General features: G+C 36.1%; 2 protein-coding genes across 2 annotated transcripts; one reads left to right on the top strand and one right to left on the bottom strand.

Annotated features, from left to right (window-relative positions):
* The first annotated feature begins 1,218 nt into the window (after positions 1–1,218).
* Positions 1,219–5,871, top strand: LOC132556556 (uncharacterized). The gene is made up of 5 exons (XM_060220968.1): positions 1,219–1,462; positions 1,940–2,101; positions 3,182–3,257; positions 3,879–3,929; positions 5,838–5,871. The coding sequence occupies exons 1-5, from the start codon at positions 1,219–1,221 to the stop codon at positions 5,869–5,871; spliced, it is 567 nt and encodes a 188-aa protein (XP_060076951.1).
* A 2,769-nt stretch (positions 5,872–8,640) lies between these two features.
* Positions 8,641–11,263, bottom strand: LOC132556555 (cytochrome P450 26B1-like). The gene is made up of 5 exons (XM_060220966.1): positions 11,232–11,263; positions 10,957–11,041; positions 9,934–10,428; positions 9,206–9,595; positions 8,641–8,982 (listed from the first exon to the last, which is right to left on the bottom strand). Exons 1-5 carry the CDS (start codon positions 11,261–11,263, stop codon positions 8,641–8,643), a joined length of 1,344 nt encoding a protein of 447 aa, XP_060076949.1.
* Between the last annotated feature and the right edge of the window lie 8,164 nt (positions 11,264–19,427).

Below are 19,427 nucleotides of genomic sequence, written 5' to 3'. Positions count from 1 at the left end.
CATATCTCCAAATAGCACCAGGAGGGCCGAGAACAATGACGTGGTATTTTGTGTTATTAGGAATTTCAATTTTTCGTGAGTATGAACGTTATTTTATGTTTCACACATATGTATATTTAGTTTTTCATACAATACAGTTCTTTTTGATATATTTGTTCATACTTGTATTTTTGCAATAGGTGTGTTAAATGAGTTAAGTGATTTGAAAACTGCACTGTCACTTACATGCTTACTTGATATTTTGTATGTAAGTGAATTTTTTATTAACATTAAATGATTTGAATAGTGAATATGAATTTTTGAAAATAGCATGTCATTGCAAATTTGCCTATCAAATTTCAAAAATGCCGATAGATCGTTACTTGGGTGTCATGAATGATACGATTTGGGAATCAGTTGTGTCAATATCCGGATCTTAATTAAAACAATGTAAATGACGATAAATAACAGTACTTGTATGGTTTATATTTGAGCGGAAAAAAGGTCTTAACGATTTTCACTTCAGCGTCCAGGGTCAGCTGAACTTTGGCGATACAGTGTAATTAACTGGTATAAAACTAGTTATCACGATCTTAGGCTAACAATGGAAGTATAGATGATAATTAGTGGTCACAAGGCTGCAAATTAGAATAAAATAACACAAATATTAACTAAGCGAGAGGTATGATCACTCGTGTAGAGACGCAGAGAAAAACAGTTTTTTTTACATATAGTGGAGGTATGCTGTTAATATGACAGTATGGAGTTGTTAAAAGATCTTCAAAATGCAAACATTGTATAAAAATTATAATTTGTAAGAAAAAGGGGAAAAGCCAGCAGTTATCAGAAGACACGGAAAATAGCGTTTATAAGAAATTGTGGAAAATATAACAAGTACATATATATGACAATAACGGAGGTGTAAGAGTATCAAAGACAACAGAAAGGATACCAGGGTAACGATTTTCAGATAAAGAAAATTTACGATGATCAGTGGACAATGAAAGTATCAAATAACCTGAGGACAAGAGACGTATATCATGATTATCAAAAATACAATGATATATAACATTTATCAGAGTACAGGGGAAATATAACGAATGTATATCGTTTTTACTTACACTCTCAAAAGCATCTGTTTTTTTCTTGTGCTCTAAATGTTGTCAATGACGTCATCTAATTGTAACTTTCGTGTACATATCTTTTTAATGAAACATTTGATGACATTCCTGCCCAATGATGAAACAGATAAGTATTTTATTTTCATCAGATATATTAGGTACTGGATTAGCACATTCTACCAATGCGAGTGGTATTAGACAGCCGGAATCTGCTGGCGTTGCAGCCCCTCCTCCACCCCATTCAGGTACAGCCAAGAAAGTGAAGCGAGCCCACGGATCAGTGACGGACATCCCGGAGGAACGCGAGATAGGGGAAGATGTGACGACTTTGATTGGTGGGATAACTCAGCCAACCCCTGCTGGTGGGTATATTTTCCACATTGTGGATGCATTTATTAAAAAAAGCTCGCTTTTTATTTCTTAACTATGGTGGCTGATTTCTGCCTTTTCGTTGTTTCGCCCCGACAGAACGATAATCGTTATGTCCCCCGCTAATTATCGTCTTTTCACAGCGACATAACGATAATTATCGTTTTGTCGGGGCGTAAGGACGATCATAAACGAAGCAAATGATTTCGCCCCGGTATCAAGTGACTTCAAAATGTTTCGTTATTTTGCATTGAGTATGGCGTCGTCTTTTCGTTCTGTGACTGCGAAATGACGATAATTAGCAGGTGCGAAAAGACGAAGATTATCGTTCTGTCGGAGGAGGGGACCAAATGAAACAACTTAATGGCAGAAATCAGCCAACATACTTAGCATGTGAGATACGTCAATGCATATCAAGATTCTGGCGAACCTGTCACTACAATATACAGATATGTACAATGTCATTTCAGAGGATCCTGTCGAACAGCATGACCTGAGTCCAGGAGCGGGAATACACACAACTCCGCCGATGAACGAACATACTTCCATATACCACACGGGCACGACTCTTCCGTACCATCACCATTCCTATTCTACAACAGAGGAAGTGGAGCCAGAAGACCGTCTACCAGGTGGGTGTGGGCGTTGTCTTGTTGGGTTAACATTATAATACCTCGAATCTTGAAACCAAGTTAGATGTGATTTGGAGTTAACCACTTCCTGATGTCTGTCACTATCAATTACAATCAGACGGTTATGTACTGAGTTATTCATGTTATATGCGATAACCTTTGTTACAGCACAATCTGAAAAGAAATACGCACTTTCATCTTTTGTTTTCAAATCGCATTTATTTTAGGACAAGTTCAACGCACATTAAGAAATCAAATCGCGTCAAAAACTGAGCCAAGTTAAAGTTTTTACATAACTGATCAAAAAAAATATCACATCAATTATAATTAATCATCCATTATCGACTTTGATCAAATCTCACAAACAACTGACAGCCGAGTTCTCCACCCTCAATATTTCAGGGGTAACAATTACTTTCGCTCGCTGTACCCATGTATCCATCCTCGATACTCCAGGGGTTATATTACTATCGATCTCTGTACCCATTGAACCACTCTCGAGACTCCAAGGGTTACAATCACTTTCGCTCTCTGCAAGCCTGGCTTATACCATGGTAAAATTGAATGGTACAGGTGAAGTGATTTAATTGGTTCAACGAGAAAAAAAACCCTGACCAATCACAGGCTGAAACGCTCCTTTTAGAGATTACGAATGAACGACATCCAACTTCAAAACCATCACAATACACCGTTTTGACCTCGGAATTAGTGTGATGTACATCAAAGGATCAAATCAGTCTTTTCGTCTTATCCAAAAGGTGTCGTACATAAAACCTTCAATTTTGCTATGACATGTTCCAGGAGAGCGAAAGTGGTCCAAATCCCTGTAGTATCGAGGATACGAGTATACATGACACACGTTCACGGGCTTTTCTGTCTGACGTTCAGCTGATCGAGCTAAACAGAAGTTTTCTGTAGCTGAGCGATATAGTTTGGCTAGTATTTACTCTCTTAACAAATTAACGATTATCACAAGACCAATTCGATGGAATGTACGTCGTACTTGGTACATCCATACAAGGTATTCGTTTTTAAGACACCTTATTTTTTCTCATCCATCGTTCTTCTTTTTTCATCCAGGAACAGGAAACTGCCCCGAGTTTGAAGACATCACGAAAGAACATCATGTAATTATTCGACATGAAAACTGCGAAATGTAAGCGATGCCTTTTTCAATATTTATGTTTAAGCATCCTGTAAGATCTCATCAATGTAATTACACGACTTATTTATAGATATACAAATATAACAACGACCAATATTGATATACATGACTCGTTACTTTGAACGTGGACCAAGTTCGGGGAAAAAAGGCACCAAGGTTTTCGATCAAGCTGAAAACGTGTCATGGTCGAGTGAATTCGGGTTACTCAGTGATGATGTTGGTATCCTCTTCACTTTTAAGTGTATCATACATGTATCTTACAGTATGGTTAACATAAACAAATGCTGAAGAAAATCACCTTAAAAGACAGGATTCACATTTGATATTTTAACAATATTGTTGACAATTTTTAGTTTCGGCGACTGAGATTTTCTCCCCTTTAATATGCCAACAGGATGTTATTTTTTCTCGAACGTAAATCTTCTAAAACATTCACGCCGTGAAAAGGCAGAATACAACCCTGCAGGTCTGCGTTTAAGGGAACAATGCTTTTTTTTTAGGTACGGAAATGTAAATGTCTTTTAGCGCCTATATTCGATTGTTGTCGATATATATCATTTATATTTAGAATGGCTGATTTGTTGTTTGAATAATGATGATGATGATTTTCAGATTTATATCACATGATGATTCCATACGGTGGTTTGGACAGCCGGGGTTTAGGTAAGAGAACATTTAACCAGACTATAAAAATGTTATCAAAGAAGTAGTACAAACAAAGACAATAACGACCGTTAATTGACATATTCCTACGTGGGCTGATTCCTCTGTATCTATATTCATTCAGTATTGAGGTCCAACAACAAGAATCAGCAACATCAATTCCCGAATGGTTCCGATATCAAACCAGTCCAATACTATTCCTTACATCCCAGTACTACTATTCCGACTGTGTTTGAATAACCCAGTTCAAAAATACCAATCCAGTTTAGCATCACTTATTTTATCATAACCTTGACGAGACCTCTAACACCTGGAAACAGCATAAATAAACGCGGGCGGGTTCCTTATTGTTCAGTTGTCTATAGAGGACAGGCACATGTAAGGACGGATTATCCATAGTGGACAGGTATGGCCAGACAGCAGACAGGTAAGTCCAGACAGCACGGATTATCCATAGCGGACAGGTAAGTCCAGACAGCACGGATTATCCATAGCGGACAGGCAAGTCCAGACAGCAGACAGGTAAGTCCAGACAGCACGGATTATCCATAGCGGACAGGTAAGTCCAGACAGCAGGCAGGTAAGTTCAGACAGCACGGATTATCCATAGCGGACAGGTAAGTCCAGACAGCACGGATTATCCATAGCGGATAGGTATGCCCAGACAGCACGGATTATCAATAGCAGGCAGATAAATGAAATGAACGGGAATATTTGTTTTGTAGCATTGACTTGTAATTATAAGTTGAGTTATATGTATATATTCAAGCTATAGATGTATTATTGAAATACCAGTCACTTATTTCTAAGTCAAACGCCTGTCGATAACAATGCTAGATAAACTCAATGGTAACCTGGTCTAACTCATACCCAACACATTGTAACAAGGCTCGATAAACTCCATGGTAATCTGGTCTAACTCATATTCAACACATTGTAACAAGGTTAGATAAACTCAACAGTTACCTGGTCTAACTCATATCCAACACATAGTAACAAGGCAAGATAAACTCAATGGTAACCTGGTCTAACTCATATCCAACACATTGTAACAAGGCTAGATAATTTCCATGGTAACCTGGTCTAACTCATATCCAACACATAGTAACAAGGCAAGATAAACTCAATGGTAACCTGGTCTAACTCATACCCAACACATAGTAACAAGGCTAGATAAACTCCATGGTAACCTGGTCTAACTCATACCCAACACATTGTAACAAGGTTAGATAAACTCAACAGTTACCTGGTCTAACTCATATCCAACACATTGTAACAAGGTTAAATAAACTCAATGGTAACCTGGTCTAACTCATGCCCAACACATAGTAACAAGGCTAGATAAACTCCATGGTAACCTGGTCGAACTCATACCCAACACATTGTAACAAGGCTAGATAAACTCAACAGTTACCTGGTCCAACTCATATCCAACACATAGTAACAAGGCAAGATAAACTCAATGGTAACCTGGTTTAACTCATATCCAACACATTGTAACAATGCTAGATAAACTCAATGGTAACCTGGTCTAACTCATATCCAACACATAGTAACAAGACTAGATATTCTCCATGGTAACCTGGTCTAACTCATATCCAACACATAGTAACAAGACTAGATACTCTCCATGGTAACCTGGTCTAACTCATATCCAACACATAGTAACAAGACTAGATAATCTCCATGGTAACTTGGTCTAACTCATATCCAACACACAGTAACAAGACTAGATAAACTCAATATACATTTTGTTATTGATAGTTGATGAGACTTAAACAAATTACAAATGATTATCGCCGTAAACTCTATTACACTACATACATATCCGACCAAGTGCCTGATACCACATAACTGTTTTATGCAGCAAGCGTTCTTTGTCACTGTCACGGTCTTTTTTCCTTCCAGTCCACCTTCAGTCTACGTCAGGAACTTTGTATGATGTTACCAGTTTCTACACCAACGCTGATGAAACACAGCCTATATACAATGTACTTTCAATAAATCACAACTTTTCTTTATTCTTCAGCAAAATAAAACATGGAAACTATTACATTTAAATATAGAAAATTAATTACTAATGAAGTCAATTTAACGAGTATTTACATGTTACTTGTTACATTAATAAAGTTCACCCAAACCGTATTTAAGTTTTTGTTCCTGAAATTATGTTGTTATTTGTAATTTCGCCCGGATACAGAAGTGTGAACTTGGTCGCTATTAGAACATCAATAGCTTAACGCTGGCAGACAAATTCCCTTTGTTTACTGTACTTAGTACATGTTGATGCAGATTGGAAATTTATGGTCGCCATAGTGATCTCATTGAGAAATATTCTTTTTCTTTATGTGACATGAAGCCGGACGTATTTGATGCTCGTTTGTTTATCTGTCGTTTCCGTTGTTTTATACCTTGTTCTCATTTGAGAACGTAACATTACTTACTTGGATTGACCAAGGTTTACATGGCGTGTGTCGTCGATGAAGCAGAAGACGCTTACTCTTCCGGAACATCTGGACTTCTTCACCTTGTACTTTTTCAGGAGTCTCCATGTAAATCTTTCTTTTGTTCAAAATTTGCCCTGGTTTTATTGAATTTGGGTTTGAATTATGATGATGTTGCCATGTTGGTATTTTCTTGATGTGTTTGCTATTGTTTTTATCATATTTTTATTTCTGCTTTGAAGTGATCATATATCTAGCAGATGTATCCAGTTGTAATACGTCACTTGTGTTTATACATCATAGAAAGAGACAATTTGACAATAATAGTTTTGGTATCAGTATTAGAATAATAGAGTGATCTTTACGTTATTGTTTTTATCCACTACTATGGAAGTTGTCATGCTGACCAACACGTGGGTCGCTCTGCTGGTAATTCTTGTTTTTAGATATGTTTGAATTGACTCGTGTCTATCCGTTCACTGTCCTCGCCTTACCTCCGTGATTCCATTCACAACTCTTAACGAGTTCACGCCCGAATTATTCGGGTAGATTTATTGTGACCTATAGATAAACCCATTTTGTGGTAATTACTCGGTATTTACAGAATGGAAAATACCAAACCGACCAACAGTCGTACAGACGAAAACAGGAACGACCCGTTTTATGTATGTCACATATGTAATATCGAATTGCTTTAATTATAAACAAAAAGAAAATGAATGAACAATTTAGTTAACTAAGAAATTTGAAATCAGCCTGGAACTGTAAACATAAAAGAATGAAAGATTACTCTGCTTAAAACTACATCTATAAATAAAGCCTTTGACTATGTAAGGAAAGTCTAATTAGTTACATCCGGGCTTGAAATCTTACGAACAAATCAATATCGCCAGCAAGAAATTTAGGTATCATAATTTTTCAAATATCGCTTGAATCTTTTGCATAATCATATTTAAGCGCTTTGAAGGCATGCTGCTCACAAAGCGGTACGTCCAATAACGAGAACCTGAATATGTAGCATGTTCACAGATAACGTTATATGTATTTATCAATCATTACTTTATATAAATGAGCCAAGACTGGGAAGTTGTTTGGGAACTGTATGCTATTTGTTTGAAGTAATAAGCGATCATTCAGGGGAAAAATAAAATGATCAACTTGTACATTTTCATCTCATTTCTAAACTCTGAATTACAAGTGTACAGTCATATGGTTCAGTATCAGTGTTAAATGGCAAATTAATATCAAACTATATCGTGAGAAGATCTTTGAATTATGGACACGAGTTACCTCTAACCTAGTACCAATTATTCTGATGTTCTATCGACTTTATAACACCGGTCTTAATTTGATGAATACCGACTTAAGGTTATTACTATTCAATGGCCAAGAATATGATACCAGTATTCAGAGTTAAACTCCAATCACAACGTCCGAAGTCCTACTATGACCTGCAGAGTGAGACGTGAGACATACATGTATGTAATGATTCAGAGAAAACAGATGAGTAACGGTTGTGTTTACCACTTTATTTATTCAAAATAACAAATACAAAAAATAAATATCACCGGTATGTATATAAAGTCCTGCTCTGTTTTGGGACTTCACAAACAATATATGTTTTCCGATTTGAATGATTTCATCGATTCAATATCGATATTTTTCTGATATTTGTAAAATATTTCAAATTCCTAATGAATTTCGTCAAGTTTGCATTTTGCTAAGCAATATGCAGAATGTACATGGAAATACAAAATAAAAAGCAGCATATGTATCAACAGATTAAATACATGACCATAATTATACAGAGAAAGCACACGAACGCCAATATCAAACATCAACCATTCATCACTCTTTTAAATTATCAAGTAATTAATAAGTTATGCATTCTTTCATTGACAAACACCGGTCACAAAAATATCTTGGGCTCATAAAATCTTTCTGTGATATACCGATAGTACTTAATGGTTCCAGCGAATAGACAATCAATCGCCTGCTCACATCACTGACGTTTCTAGGTCATGATCGCCTCACAGAGGACATTTTCGTATTTATAGCACCACCATCACCTTGCTGATGTCCATGGGGTGACATCATGGCGTCGCTTTCGTTTGCATGCTGAGAGCAGTACACAGGAATGTCATCGATTGTTCGAGATCGGATGTAAAATGTTACTAACTACATGGTCTACACTTAAGTGTAATGTTACATATAGTTATTAGGACAATTCACTGATATCACAACGTATGTTAACTGGCGCATACAAACTAACATGATTTACTTAACCTGTCGAAAAAGCATGCTTGTAATGTGTGTTTCGGTTTAGGAGCTGGAAAAAGAACTAGTTCCGGGTCTTTTGTGAGAAACTTCCAGACAAATCTATCACATAGTCGCCGTGTAAAATGTTTAAGTACTACAGTGGCATAGTTCTTTCCTGGGCAGATCCGTAGACCACCGCCAAATGTTAAGAACGACGCTCTCTCGTCTCCATCAAACGGTCTAATCCACCTATCGGGGTTGAACTCTCCTGGATCGACTTGTGTGACGTCATTCTCGTGCGTGTCTCGGAAGCCACAGATCACTGTCCAGTCTTTAGGAAAAGTGTATCCCTGAAATGAATAAATAAAATTTATCGTAAGTTCATCACATATAAACGAACGTATTCATGTATAAAATGTACATAGGTGATCATTTCACTATACACATAAATGCTATTTACATTATATAGATACATAGTGTGTGGATAGTAAAGATAGCACATGAACGATAAATAGAAATTTGTTTTTCTCATTTCATTTTTCGGAATATAATAATAATAGGAATCGGATATACCTCCATGACTATGGGCTTGATCACTTTCCGGTACGCTCCGCCGACAGGTGGCGTAGTTCTCAGAGCTTCCTTCACTACATAGTCCAAGTAACTTGGTCCTGAATGATTACACTTGTCTTGACTTTCAATATCATCTCGAACTTTCTGAAACACCGAGGGATTCTGTGTGAGGTGATAGACGATGGCGAACGCGCCACTACTGACTGTTTCACTGGCATTCCACATCAATTCTATAATGGCGTCAAGTAACTTATCAACATCGGGGTCTGCATGTTCGGCCAAGTCGGCACCATAAGCTTGTAGTACGGAGGGAAATTCACCAACGCTTCGTCCATTTTTATTCACAATGGCCGCAAATATTTTCTTAAGCTCTCTTTTAGCCTGCAACCCCTGTTAAACGTTAACATAAGTAAACTTAATCCAAGGGAATCAAAACTACGTTTACACATGACGATTTTTACCGCAGAATTCTTATATTTTACATTGCGTTACGGGAAATTTACATATTTTTATATGTTATATTACAGGCTGGACATGGTAATGTCGATTTATATATGTACTACTGTACCTGACGTGAACCTTATTAATACATGATGGCTGATACACGTAGCATGTGCTTTTCTCAGTGGTTCATATCTACTTTTCATTAAAGGATATGTATCAGCAATGGACACGAGCACTGCTCTGTAAACATACATTTATCAGATTTCTACTGGGAGTGTACATACCTTATATAAGCCGAACCCTGGTAAGTTGATTGGTATAGAGAACATGTTGTCAGTGAACTGTTGGTACAATTCTTTGATTCTGTGGTTCGTTTCCATTGGTATGTCAATATCAACGAGAAATTTTGCCGCCATTTCTGTGAACAGTGCTCTGATTCCTAAGTAAATGTCGACAGAGGGTTCCGAACACCATCGCAACATATGATCGTCTATAAGATTGACAAATCTCGTCCTGTGTTGTCTGAGAAACTCCGGGGACAAGTACTGCATTAGCTGAACCTTGCGGCTCTTGTGAAGAACGCCTTCAGACATACTCAATGCATTCGGTCCAAGGAGTGTCCGAATGGACGTCGGATAGCTAGATTTCACGTTTTTGTTCTCGCCTTGCAGTATCTCTCTGACGTTTTTATTACCAGTAACACGAATGACTGGACTTCCAAAAAGGTGAGTTTTGAATATTCTACCATACATTCTCCTTTTCTCCCGGAAAAAGTTTACCTAGAAAGAAAACACCGTAAAGTGAATAAAGAGGCGTGCTGTAAGAAAGATCGTGTACATCTTGCTGTGAACATTCAATATGGACTTTAACAAACTGACACCAAATCTTTAAAAAAAAACAGAAAATAAACACAGTTCCATTTATGTTGTCTATTTTACTGGACGCACGATTTTAGAACTGCTCATGATCTTAGAATTATTAGGAAGGTAAATTTCAACATGACAGTGTGAGTGTTCGAAATACGTCAAAGGACTGTACTGTAGACACGAATGTAAATAGCACTTTCCGATAAACATAGCCAAATATCGATATAATGTGCATTATACCATTGTTTCTAGTAGTCGCCCGTGATACTGTTTACAACTGCATGTGAAGTGTAATAGGAAGCTGTAATCACTATCCATTGCTACGAATAATTGACTAGTGATGAAAGATTTACAAGTTATTGGATAAAATGAGAAACTTGTAAGTGTTGCAATTGAACAACTACATATGACACTTTATCTAAGCCATGCTCGTTTACTTACCTTTTGTGCTGCAAGCTTGAATGTCTCTCCTACGATAGGCCATCCCAATGATCCCGGGGGTAGGGACGCGGATTTATCAACATCTCTAGACACCAAACACTTGACAAGAAGGAATATAATCAGAAAAATAAGAAATCCGGTTTCCAACATACTTATATATGTGGTTACAGAATAGAACTATGAATTTGTTAAACACAGAGTTCCAGTTTTTTTCTGTATGAGAATAGGTTTTGCACACCATAAAATTTCAAACTAGATAAAGTTTGGAAACTTACCTCTTTTTATAGGGAATTGTGTGAAGCGTCATGGCTGATATTTATACTTCGATTTACGTGTACTGGTGCGTCACCGGGGTCAGAGGTCAATCGATAGCAGTGGTTGAACTCTGGGATGGGAGTAAACGACCTCTAGGGCACATTCACAAAGTTCGTAAGTATAGTATAAAACCGTTGGACGTTACGTAACCTTTCCGTGTCACTATTCTTAACATTTTCACATTTTATATGTCTTATGGCTTTGATGAGCTTAGTCACTCAAGGTTTTCAAAGATTAATTTAAAAAAAAAATTAAAAAAACAAACAAAAAAACGGGCGCTCGCGCACACACCCTCATCCACATGCACACAAACATGCTATTGTCTCAAGATCGCTAAGTTCTTTGCTTGTTTTGAGAAAATCTAGAGAATTGATAATGTTCACCGAGAGTTGTCCCAGATTGAACAATCTGAAGTCTATGTTATGTAGGTAAAAAACATGGTAACAGCTTACGTACTTAAATACACGATAAAAAGTTATGAAAACTAGTTTCGATATACGCATCAGTTATGCTTGCTTTTCAGTCCTTTTGAATAGCGGTCCGGGTCCCTAAATGCCATTACACAACTATAACATCATCAATTGGCGAATTTCATCAATTTGCAGTGCTAACATACACCCCAATATATATTTACTCATTCGGTCATTCGGCTTTATATAAGAGTGCATGTTTTAAATCTTAATTACTATCAAATGTCAATTGATGGAAATTATTTTTGTCGGCAAAGTGTAAATTAACAAATAGCCATACCATTTTTTATATTAGTCTTCTTGCTCCAAAGAATATCATTTCAGCTATATTACATTGTTTACATTGTTTTGTGTTTTAGAATAACTATTGTAAACATCTACAAAGTTTAAGTGAAAAAAAGGCAAATAAATTGTTATTCGTTCGAATCATTGTTACAAAGAAGATAAGTTGGGTACTCTTGTTAATCAGCTATTTTTAATTATTTTTACCATTCTATGGCATGAAACCGAGTCGTCGTTTGTAACATGACATATGATTGTCTCATGAATCCAATAGAAATCGATAACAATTTTGATCTTAGACATAACATAATACCAGGGTGTACTCGGATGTTTTACATAACATAATACCAGGGTGTACTCAGATGTTTTACATGACATAATACCAGGGTGTACTCAGATGTTTTACATGACATAATACCAGGGTGTACTCAGATGTTTTACATGACATAATACCAGGGTGTACTCAGATGTTTTACACGACATAATACCAGGGTGTACTCAGATGTGTTACATGACATAATACCAGGGTGTACTCAGATGTTTTACATGACATAATACCAGGGTGTACTCAGATGTTTTACATGACATAATACTAGGGTGTACTCAGATGTTTTACACGACATAATACCAGGGTGTACTCAGATGTGTTACATGACATAATACCAGGGTGTACTCAGATGTGTTACATGACATAATACCAGGGTGTACTCAGATGTTTTACATGACATAATACCATCGTGTACTCAGATGTTTTACATGACATAATACCAGGGTGTACTCAGATGTTTTACATGACATAATACCAGGGTGTACTCAGATGTTTTACATGACATAATACCAGGGTGTACTCAGATGTTTTACATGACATAATACTAGTGTGTATTCAGATGTTTTACATAACATAATACCAGGGTGTACTCAGGTGTGTTACATAACATAATACCAGGGTGTACTCAGATGTGTTACATGACATAATACCAGGGTGTACTCAGATGTGTTACATAACATAATACCAAGGTGTACTCAGATGTTTTACATAACATAATACCAGGGTGTACTCAGGTGTGTTACATAACATAATACCAGGGTGTACTCAGATGTGTTACATGACATAATACCAGGGTGTACTCAGATGTTTTACATGACATAATACCATCGTGTACTCAGATGTTTTACATGACATAATACCAGGGTGTACTTAGATGTTTTACATTACATAATACCAGGGTGTACTCAGATGTGTTACATGACATAATACCAGGATGTACTCAGATGTTTTACATGACATAATACCAGGGTGTACTCAGATGTTTTACACGACATAATACCAGGGTGTACTCAGATGTTTTACATGACATAATACCAGGGTGTACTCAGATGTTTTACACGACATAATACCAGGGTATACTCAGATGTGTTACATAACATAATACCAGGGTGTACTCAGATGTGTTACATAACATAATACCAGGGTGTACTCAGATGTGTTACATGACATAATACCAGGGTGTACTCAGATGTTTTACACGACATAATACCAGGGTATACTCAGATGTATTACATAACATAATACCAGGGTGTACTCAGATGTTTTACATGACATAATACCAGGGTATACTCAGATGTGTTACATGACATAATACCAGGGTGTACTCAGATGTGTTACATGACATAATACCAGGGTGTACTCAGATGTTTTACATAACATAATACCAGGGTGAATTCAGATGTTTTACATAACATAATACCAGGGTGTACTCAGATGTTTTACATAACATAATACCAGGGTGTACTCAGATGTTTTACATAACATAATACTAGGGTGTACTCAGATGTTTTACATAACATAATACCAGGGTGTACTCAGATGTTTTACATAACATAATACCAGGGTGTACTCAGATGTTCAACATGGCATAATACCATGGTTTTACATGACAAAATACCATCGTGTACTCAGATGTTTTACATAACATAATACCAGGGTGTACTCAGATGTTTTACATAACATAATACCAGGGTGTACTCAGATGTTTTACATAACATAATACCAGGGTGTACTCAGATGTTTTACATAACATAATACCAGGGTGTACTCAGATGTTCAACATGGCATAATACAATGGTTTTACATGACAAAATACCATCGTGTACTCAGATGTTTTACTTAACATAATACCAGGGTGTACTCAGATGTTTTACATAACATAATACCAGGGTGTACTCATATGTTTTACATAACATAATACCAGGGTGTACTCAGATGTTTTACATAACATAATACCAGGGTGTACTCAGATGTTCAACATGGCATAATACCATGGTTTTACATGACAAAATACCATCGTGTACTCAGATGTTTACAATACATAATACCAGGGTGTACTCAGATGTTTTGCGTGACATAATACCGTCGTGTACTCAGATGAGTTACATGACATAACAACAGGATGAACTCAGATGTTTTACAAATCATAATAACAGGATGAACTCAGATGAGTTACAAATCATAATAACAGGATGAACTCAGATGTTTTACAAATCATAATACCAGGGTGTACTCAGATGTTTTACGTGAGAAAATACCATCGTGTACTCAGATGCTTTACAAGACATAATACCAGGTTGTACTGAGATGTTTTACATGACAAAATACCATCGTGTACTCAGATGTTTTACGTGACATAATAACAGGGTGTACTCAGATGTTTTGCGTGACATAATACCATCGTGTACTCAGATGTTTTACGTGACATAATACCAGGGTGTACTCAGATGTTTTGCGTGACATAATACCATCGTGTACTCAGATGAGTTACATAACATAATAACAGGATGAACACAGATGTTTTACAAATCATAGTACCAGGTTGTACCACGGACTTATATACACATAAGTCCGTGGTTGTACTCTGATGTTTTGCGTGACATAATACCAGGGTGTACTCAGATGTTTTACGTGACATAATAACAGGATGTACCAGAATTATCAAATCCAAAAACCTGATAAATTACATTGAATTATTGATGATTAAAATTTACCAGATGTTAAATTGTTAAAACACTGTTAATACTAGATATTTACAGGTGTGTATGATATCTGTGACACAAATCAAAAGATCACTATGAGTAGTAGTTGATGGGGTGATTACTTGGATGACTTAAAATCTACAAAGGGAGGAAGTAGTAATGTTTGTCTATTATATATACAAGCCATTGGCCCTGTAAACAACACCTTTGGGACATTGACAGGAGGCTACGGTTCACAGAGATTCTATCCAGCGACGCAATCGTTGCCGTTTACTGGGTCGAGAGGTCGGGCAGAAGGCAATCCAAGGGGGTGATGTACTGACGGTCGAGTTTAGTGGCGGGGCACGACCTTCAGCTAACACATGAAATCATCGTTATATACATCAGTTAAACTACTAATTCGTAGTGTTGTATATCAGCATAATCAACAACACGCACAAGGTATAATATATAGTACTTAATAGAAAACACAAAAAATAAATTATTTGAAAATTATTGAATGAACAAAAGGGGGAAAAAGAACAATTTTGTTCCTCAGAATCGTTTTTCCATAATTAACTAAAATGTATTACAGATATTAATGCGATGACTAAGTTCAAAACATAATAGATATGTACAAAAATAGTGCATTCAAACAATTTTAGTCATGTGTTCATATACTAATTAACAAATTTCTAATTATACAAGTTTCACCACTAAAACTTATAGAAAATGGTTACACTCTGAGGGTTACCAACGCTCGGGTCATATAGCGTACAAAGCGTGTTAAGTGGAAATATCCTTGTGTGTTAAACAATCTATATTAAAACTATCATAAATCAGGTATTACTGGTGAACGATGATACAAAATGTAAGTCTGTATCGATGATACTTCGTGGTAAACTGGTGGTTATATTGATATGTATTGGGCTAAAAACAGATTCGATAAAAAGTAATAAAAATAATTCTTCTTTTTGATCGAATTGTAAAGCTAAGCATGTGTTATTGTGGGAAAACATATTGTCGCCCGTGTATTATTCTCAATGGTTACGTGGTCGTCTGGGTAGCAAAATAACAACAAGAAAATACCAACATGTCAACATAATGATAATCCAATCTCAAATTCAATAATATTGGGGGGAAATATATTTATTTTTTGTTTAATGGAACTTTATGGCACTTTATGCTTTTTTGAACATTTTCGATAACAGGTCCCTCTCTCTTACTTCTGACAGATCCCTCTCTCTTACTTCTGACAGGTCCCTCTCTCTCACTTCTGACAGGTCCCTCTCTCTCACTTCTGACAGGTCCCTCTCTCTCACTTCAGACAGGTCCCTCTCTCTTACTTCTGACATATCCAACTCTCTTAATTCAAGGACGCAATTTTTAAGATAATTTCAATACGCCCTGACAAATTATCAGTATTTAACTGTGGTAGTTACATGTTCTCACCGAGCTTATTACATATCAACAAATTGGAATGAAACTTCAATTTTTAACGCCATATTTATTGAAATGATGTAACTCTCCTTTTCTCTTAGTCGTTCTTTTACCTGTATCCTGTGTATGGTGTCCCCCTAACAAACATCGCTATACGACCATACAGTTACAAACTGCTAAAATCCTGAAATAAATCGAACGCAGTCATAATTTAGTATCTAGCAGACTATAGATTAACATCAGTTAATTATAATTCATGTTCAGTATCTGTCTATGACGGCTTCAGTGCAATGTCTGAAAGCGATGATACGTTATCTATAGTCTACCATATGAGGGCGTGTTGATGAAACGGATCTAGATTTTCAGTGTAACTAATGTGATAGGAAACAAAATAAAAACACACACAGTATGATAGAACAACAGGACCATAAGGACTCCATATTTAAAAATTTACAACAACCTGATGATATAGACCCAGAAATATTATATTGATTTACATGTCTAAAAGCTTATATTCTAATTCAGACATTTTTGAAATTAAAATATTTTAGACATTTTGTGCTATGTTAAGAAGATATTTGAAGACATTTGTTGACTATAATGTGTTGGTCTAAATGTTCAGTTTCAAGATAAGACTACCTCATGAATATATCCAAAGTAATTACCAATACATCTCTTAAGTACCTTTGATTTCGGTCAAAATGGTGTTGCATTTACTAGCAAAAATAGTAATGACCTCGCCCGCGGTCAATAATTTTCTACCAGGTTGATATAACACCATGTTCACCGAAATCAAAAGTTCACAATTGATAAATATTCTTGATGCATGTACATGTAAGTTAACTCATTTGGATATGTACATGTCTTTACCAGTGGAAACCGTTCTCATAATTCTAACACGATACCATTCACCAGCTAGATAACGTGTTTTAGCAGCATTTGTCGTTACTTGTTTTGTAATTAATTGGAACAAATATCAGTGTTTTGTTTTTCAGTATTGAATGCTTGTATGGACGTTACTTATTGTATGTGTATGTGTATCTATAAAACAGGCGTTCAACAGCCGTGATTTAACTCGTTGTGTCTTTACACCGGTGATCCTCTAAATTCCCACTGTGCTTATACCTAACATTGCGTATGAATGAAGTCAGTTTAGCCCTTGAACTATTCCTGAACCTTATAAACGATCTCCTCCGACCTCCCTGATACCCTTACCCTCTACCAAATGAACAGAAGGTTCCTCACCTTTCCACAGGGCTTTAATTAGTTTCGATATACAAACACCACACATATGATTTTTGGGAGATTTTTGTGTTTTTCTTTTTTCCGTCCATGACGATTTAAATAATCTTACACTATTTGTTCACTACGTCAGAAGTAGAATTAATGTTATTCCACATTGCTACTGTTTAAAGCTTAACTCGCGTGTTTAACCCTTTCATTACAGTACATTTTTTAACATTGTGTATCGACAATGTACAAAAGTCCCCTTTAAAACAAAACGTCACCAGGTCATTCCCACTAGATAAACATAAAAGCCATACACATAACAAACAACTATCATGACAGTAGACGATATTTAAATTCGTCAAAGTTACAGACAGATAATATTATGATTTATCATATCCGAATCTACTAAATAAGTCAATACAACTGGCAGTACATATACAGGTATATGTTCTGTGTACGCACGTGTACGTAGATAGAGGTAAAATACAAAATCACTAAACATTCGAACACAAGAAATATAGTACTGATCTAAATGTCCTTCAGTGTAAATACAGAGTTCAATATTTCTCTCATTTAATTGGTCAAGATACATCTTGTCACGTGAACACTCAATTCGTATAACAGAAAAACTAGTCAAATGGTTTATAAACCAAAATATTTAAAAATGAATTGGATTCGTTAACTTCTTCAAATGAATAGATAAATGAACAAATAAATAACTGAATGAATAGATAGCTAAATAAATAAATCCATTTTTTTTTCTTTTGAAAGGAAGGAGAAATTTCGTGTTGACAAAGGTAATTCATTACATGTAACAGAACAGATATATCATTGTGACAAACAAACATCGATATCTGTTTACATGTTATACATTTTTGTCTCATATATGTTTTATAAACCGTACAGCGGAAGACCTTTTTTAAATAAATAGTAACATATCGGAAATGGCAGCAGAACACAAGATACCAAAATGTTGACAAAAACGTTAATTTAAACTCGAGAGCGGTGAAACGAGGGCAAAACATGAACAAAAGAAATATTTACATGGAAAGCATTGGATAGGTACGAAAGGTCAAGCGTCTCCTGCTTCGTCGACGACAACGCTTATGTAAATATTGGAAATCCAAGTCGGTAATTTACACACTCAAATGGGAACCGAATTTATAACAAACCCACAAGACATACTAACGAGTATCAAACATATTTTACTTCATATCAGCCAAATAAAAAGAATATACTCCAATGAGATCATCACGGGTATCGGTCATAAAACTTTTCGATCTTCCTCCGTCAGTATGCATATTGTCTTTGCCGCAATAAAATTCTTACAATTAGACACAGGGGCCCCAGAAGGAAAGAACAAACTCACGTTTACATTATTATCACCACCTTACCCGATTTCACGAGTTAACCTGGTAATTTAATGGTGTAATTTTATTTTTTTTTTTAATATCTTGGTGACAGATAGACACGTCATGATTACTTTGTATCTTTCGGTTACATCGCAGTTGAGTCATCCAGCCAAGATTCTCAGCATCTACCTACATCTACATGCTGTATCATCACTACTTCTGATACAACTGACAATATTCGAACGATCGTCAATTAAATCCAGTAGATCAGAAAGTGGTACGTAAACAACACGCTTCCATATACCCATTGAATACCGCAGGTGTTCGAAACCCGTTGGATTATATAGGAATATATATAGAGAGAGATATGTAA

The sequence above is a fragment of the Ylistrum balloti genome, unplaced genomic scaffold (assembly GCF_031769215.1).
Source record: "Ylistrum balloti isolate Yb309-2 unplaced genomic scaffold, AGI_CSIRO_Ybal_v1 Utg370578, whole genome shotgun sequence".
Lineage (NCBI taxonomy): Eukaryota > Metazoa > Mollusca > Bivalvia > Pectinida > Pectinidae > Ylistrum > Ylistrum balloti.
The sequence above is the reverse complement of the archived record's forward strand: the minus strand, read 5'-3'. Positions and strand labels throughout refer to the sequence as shown.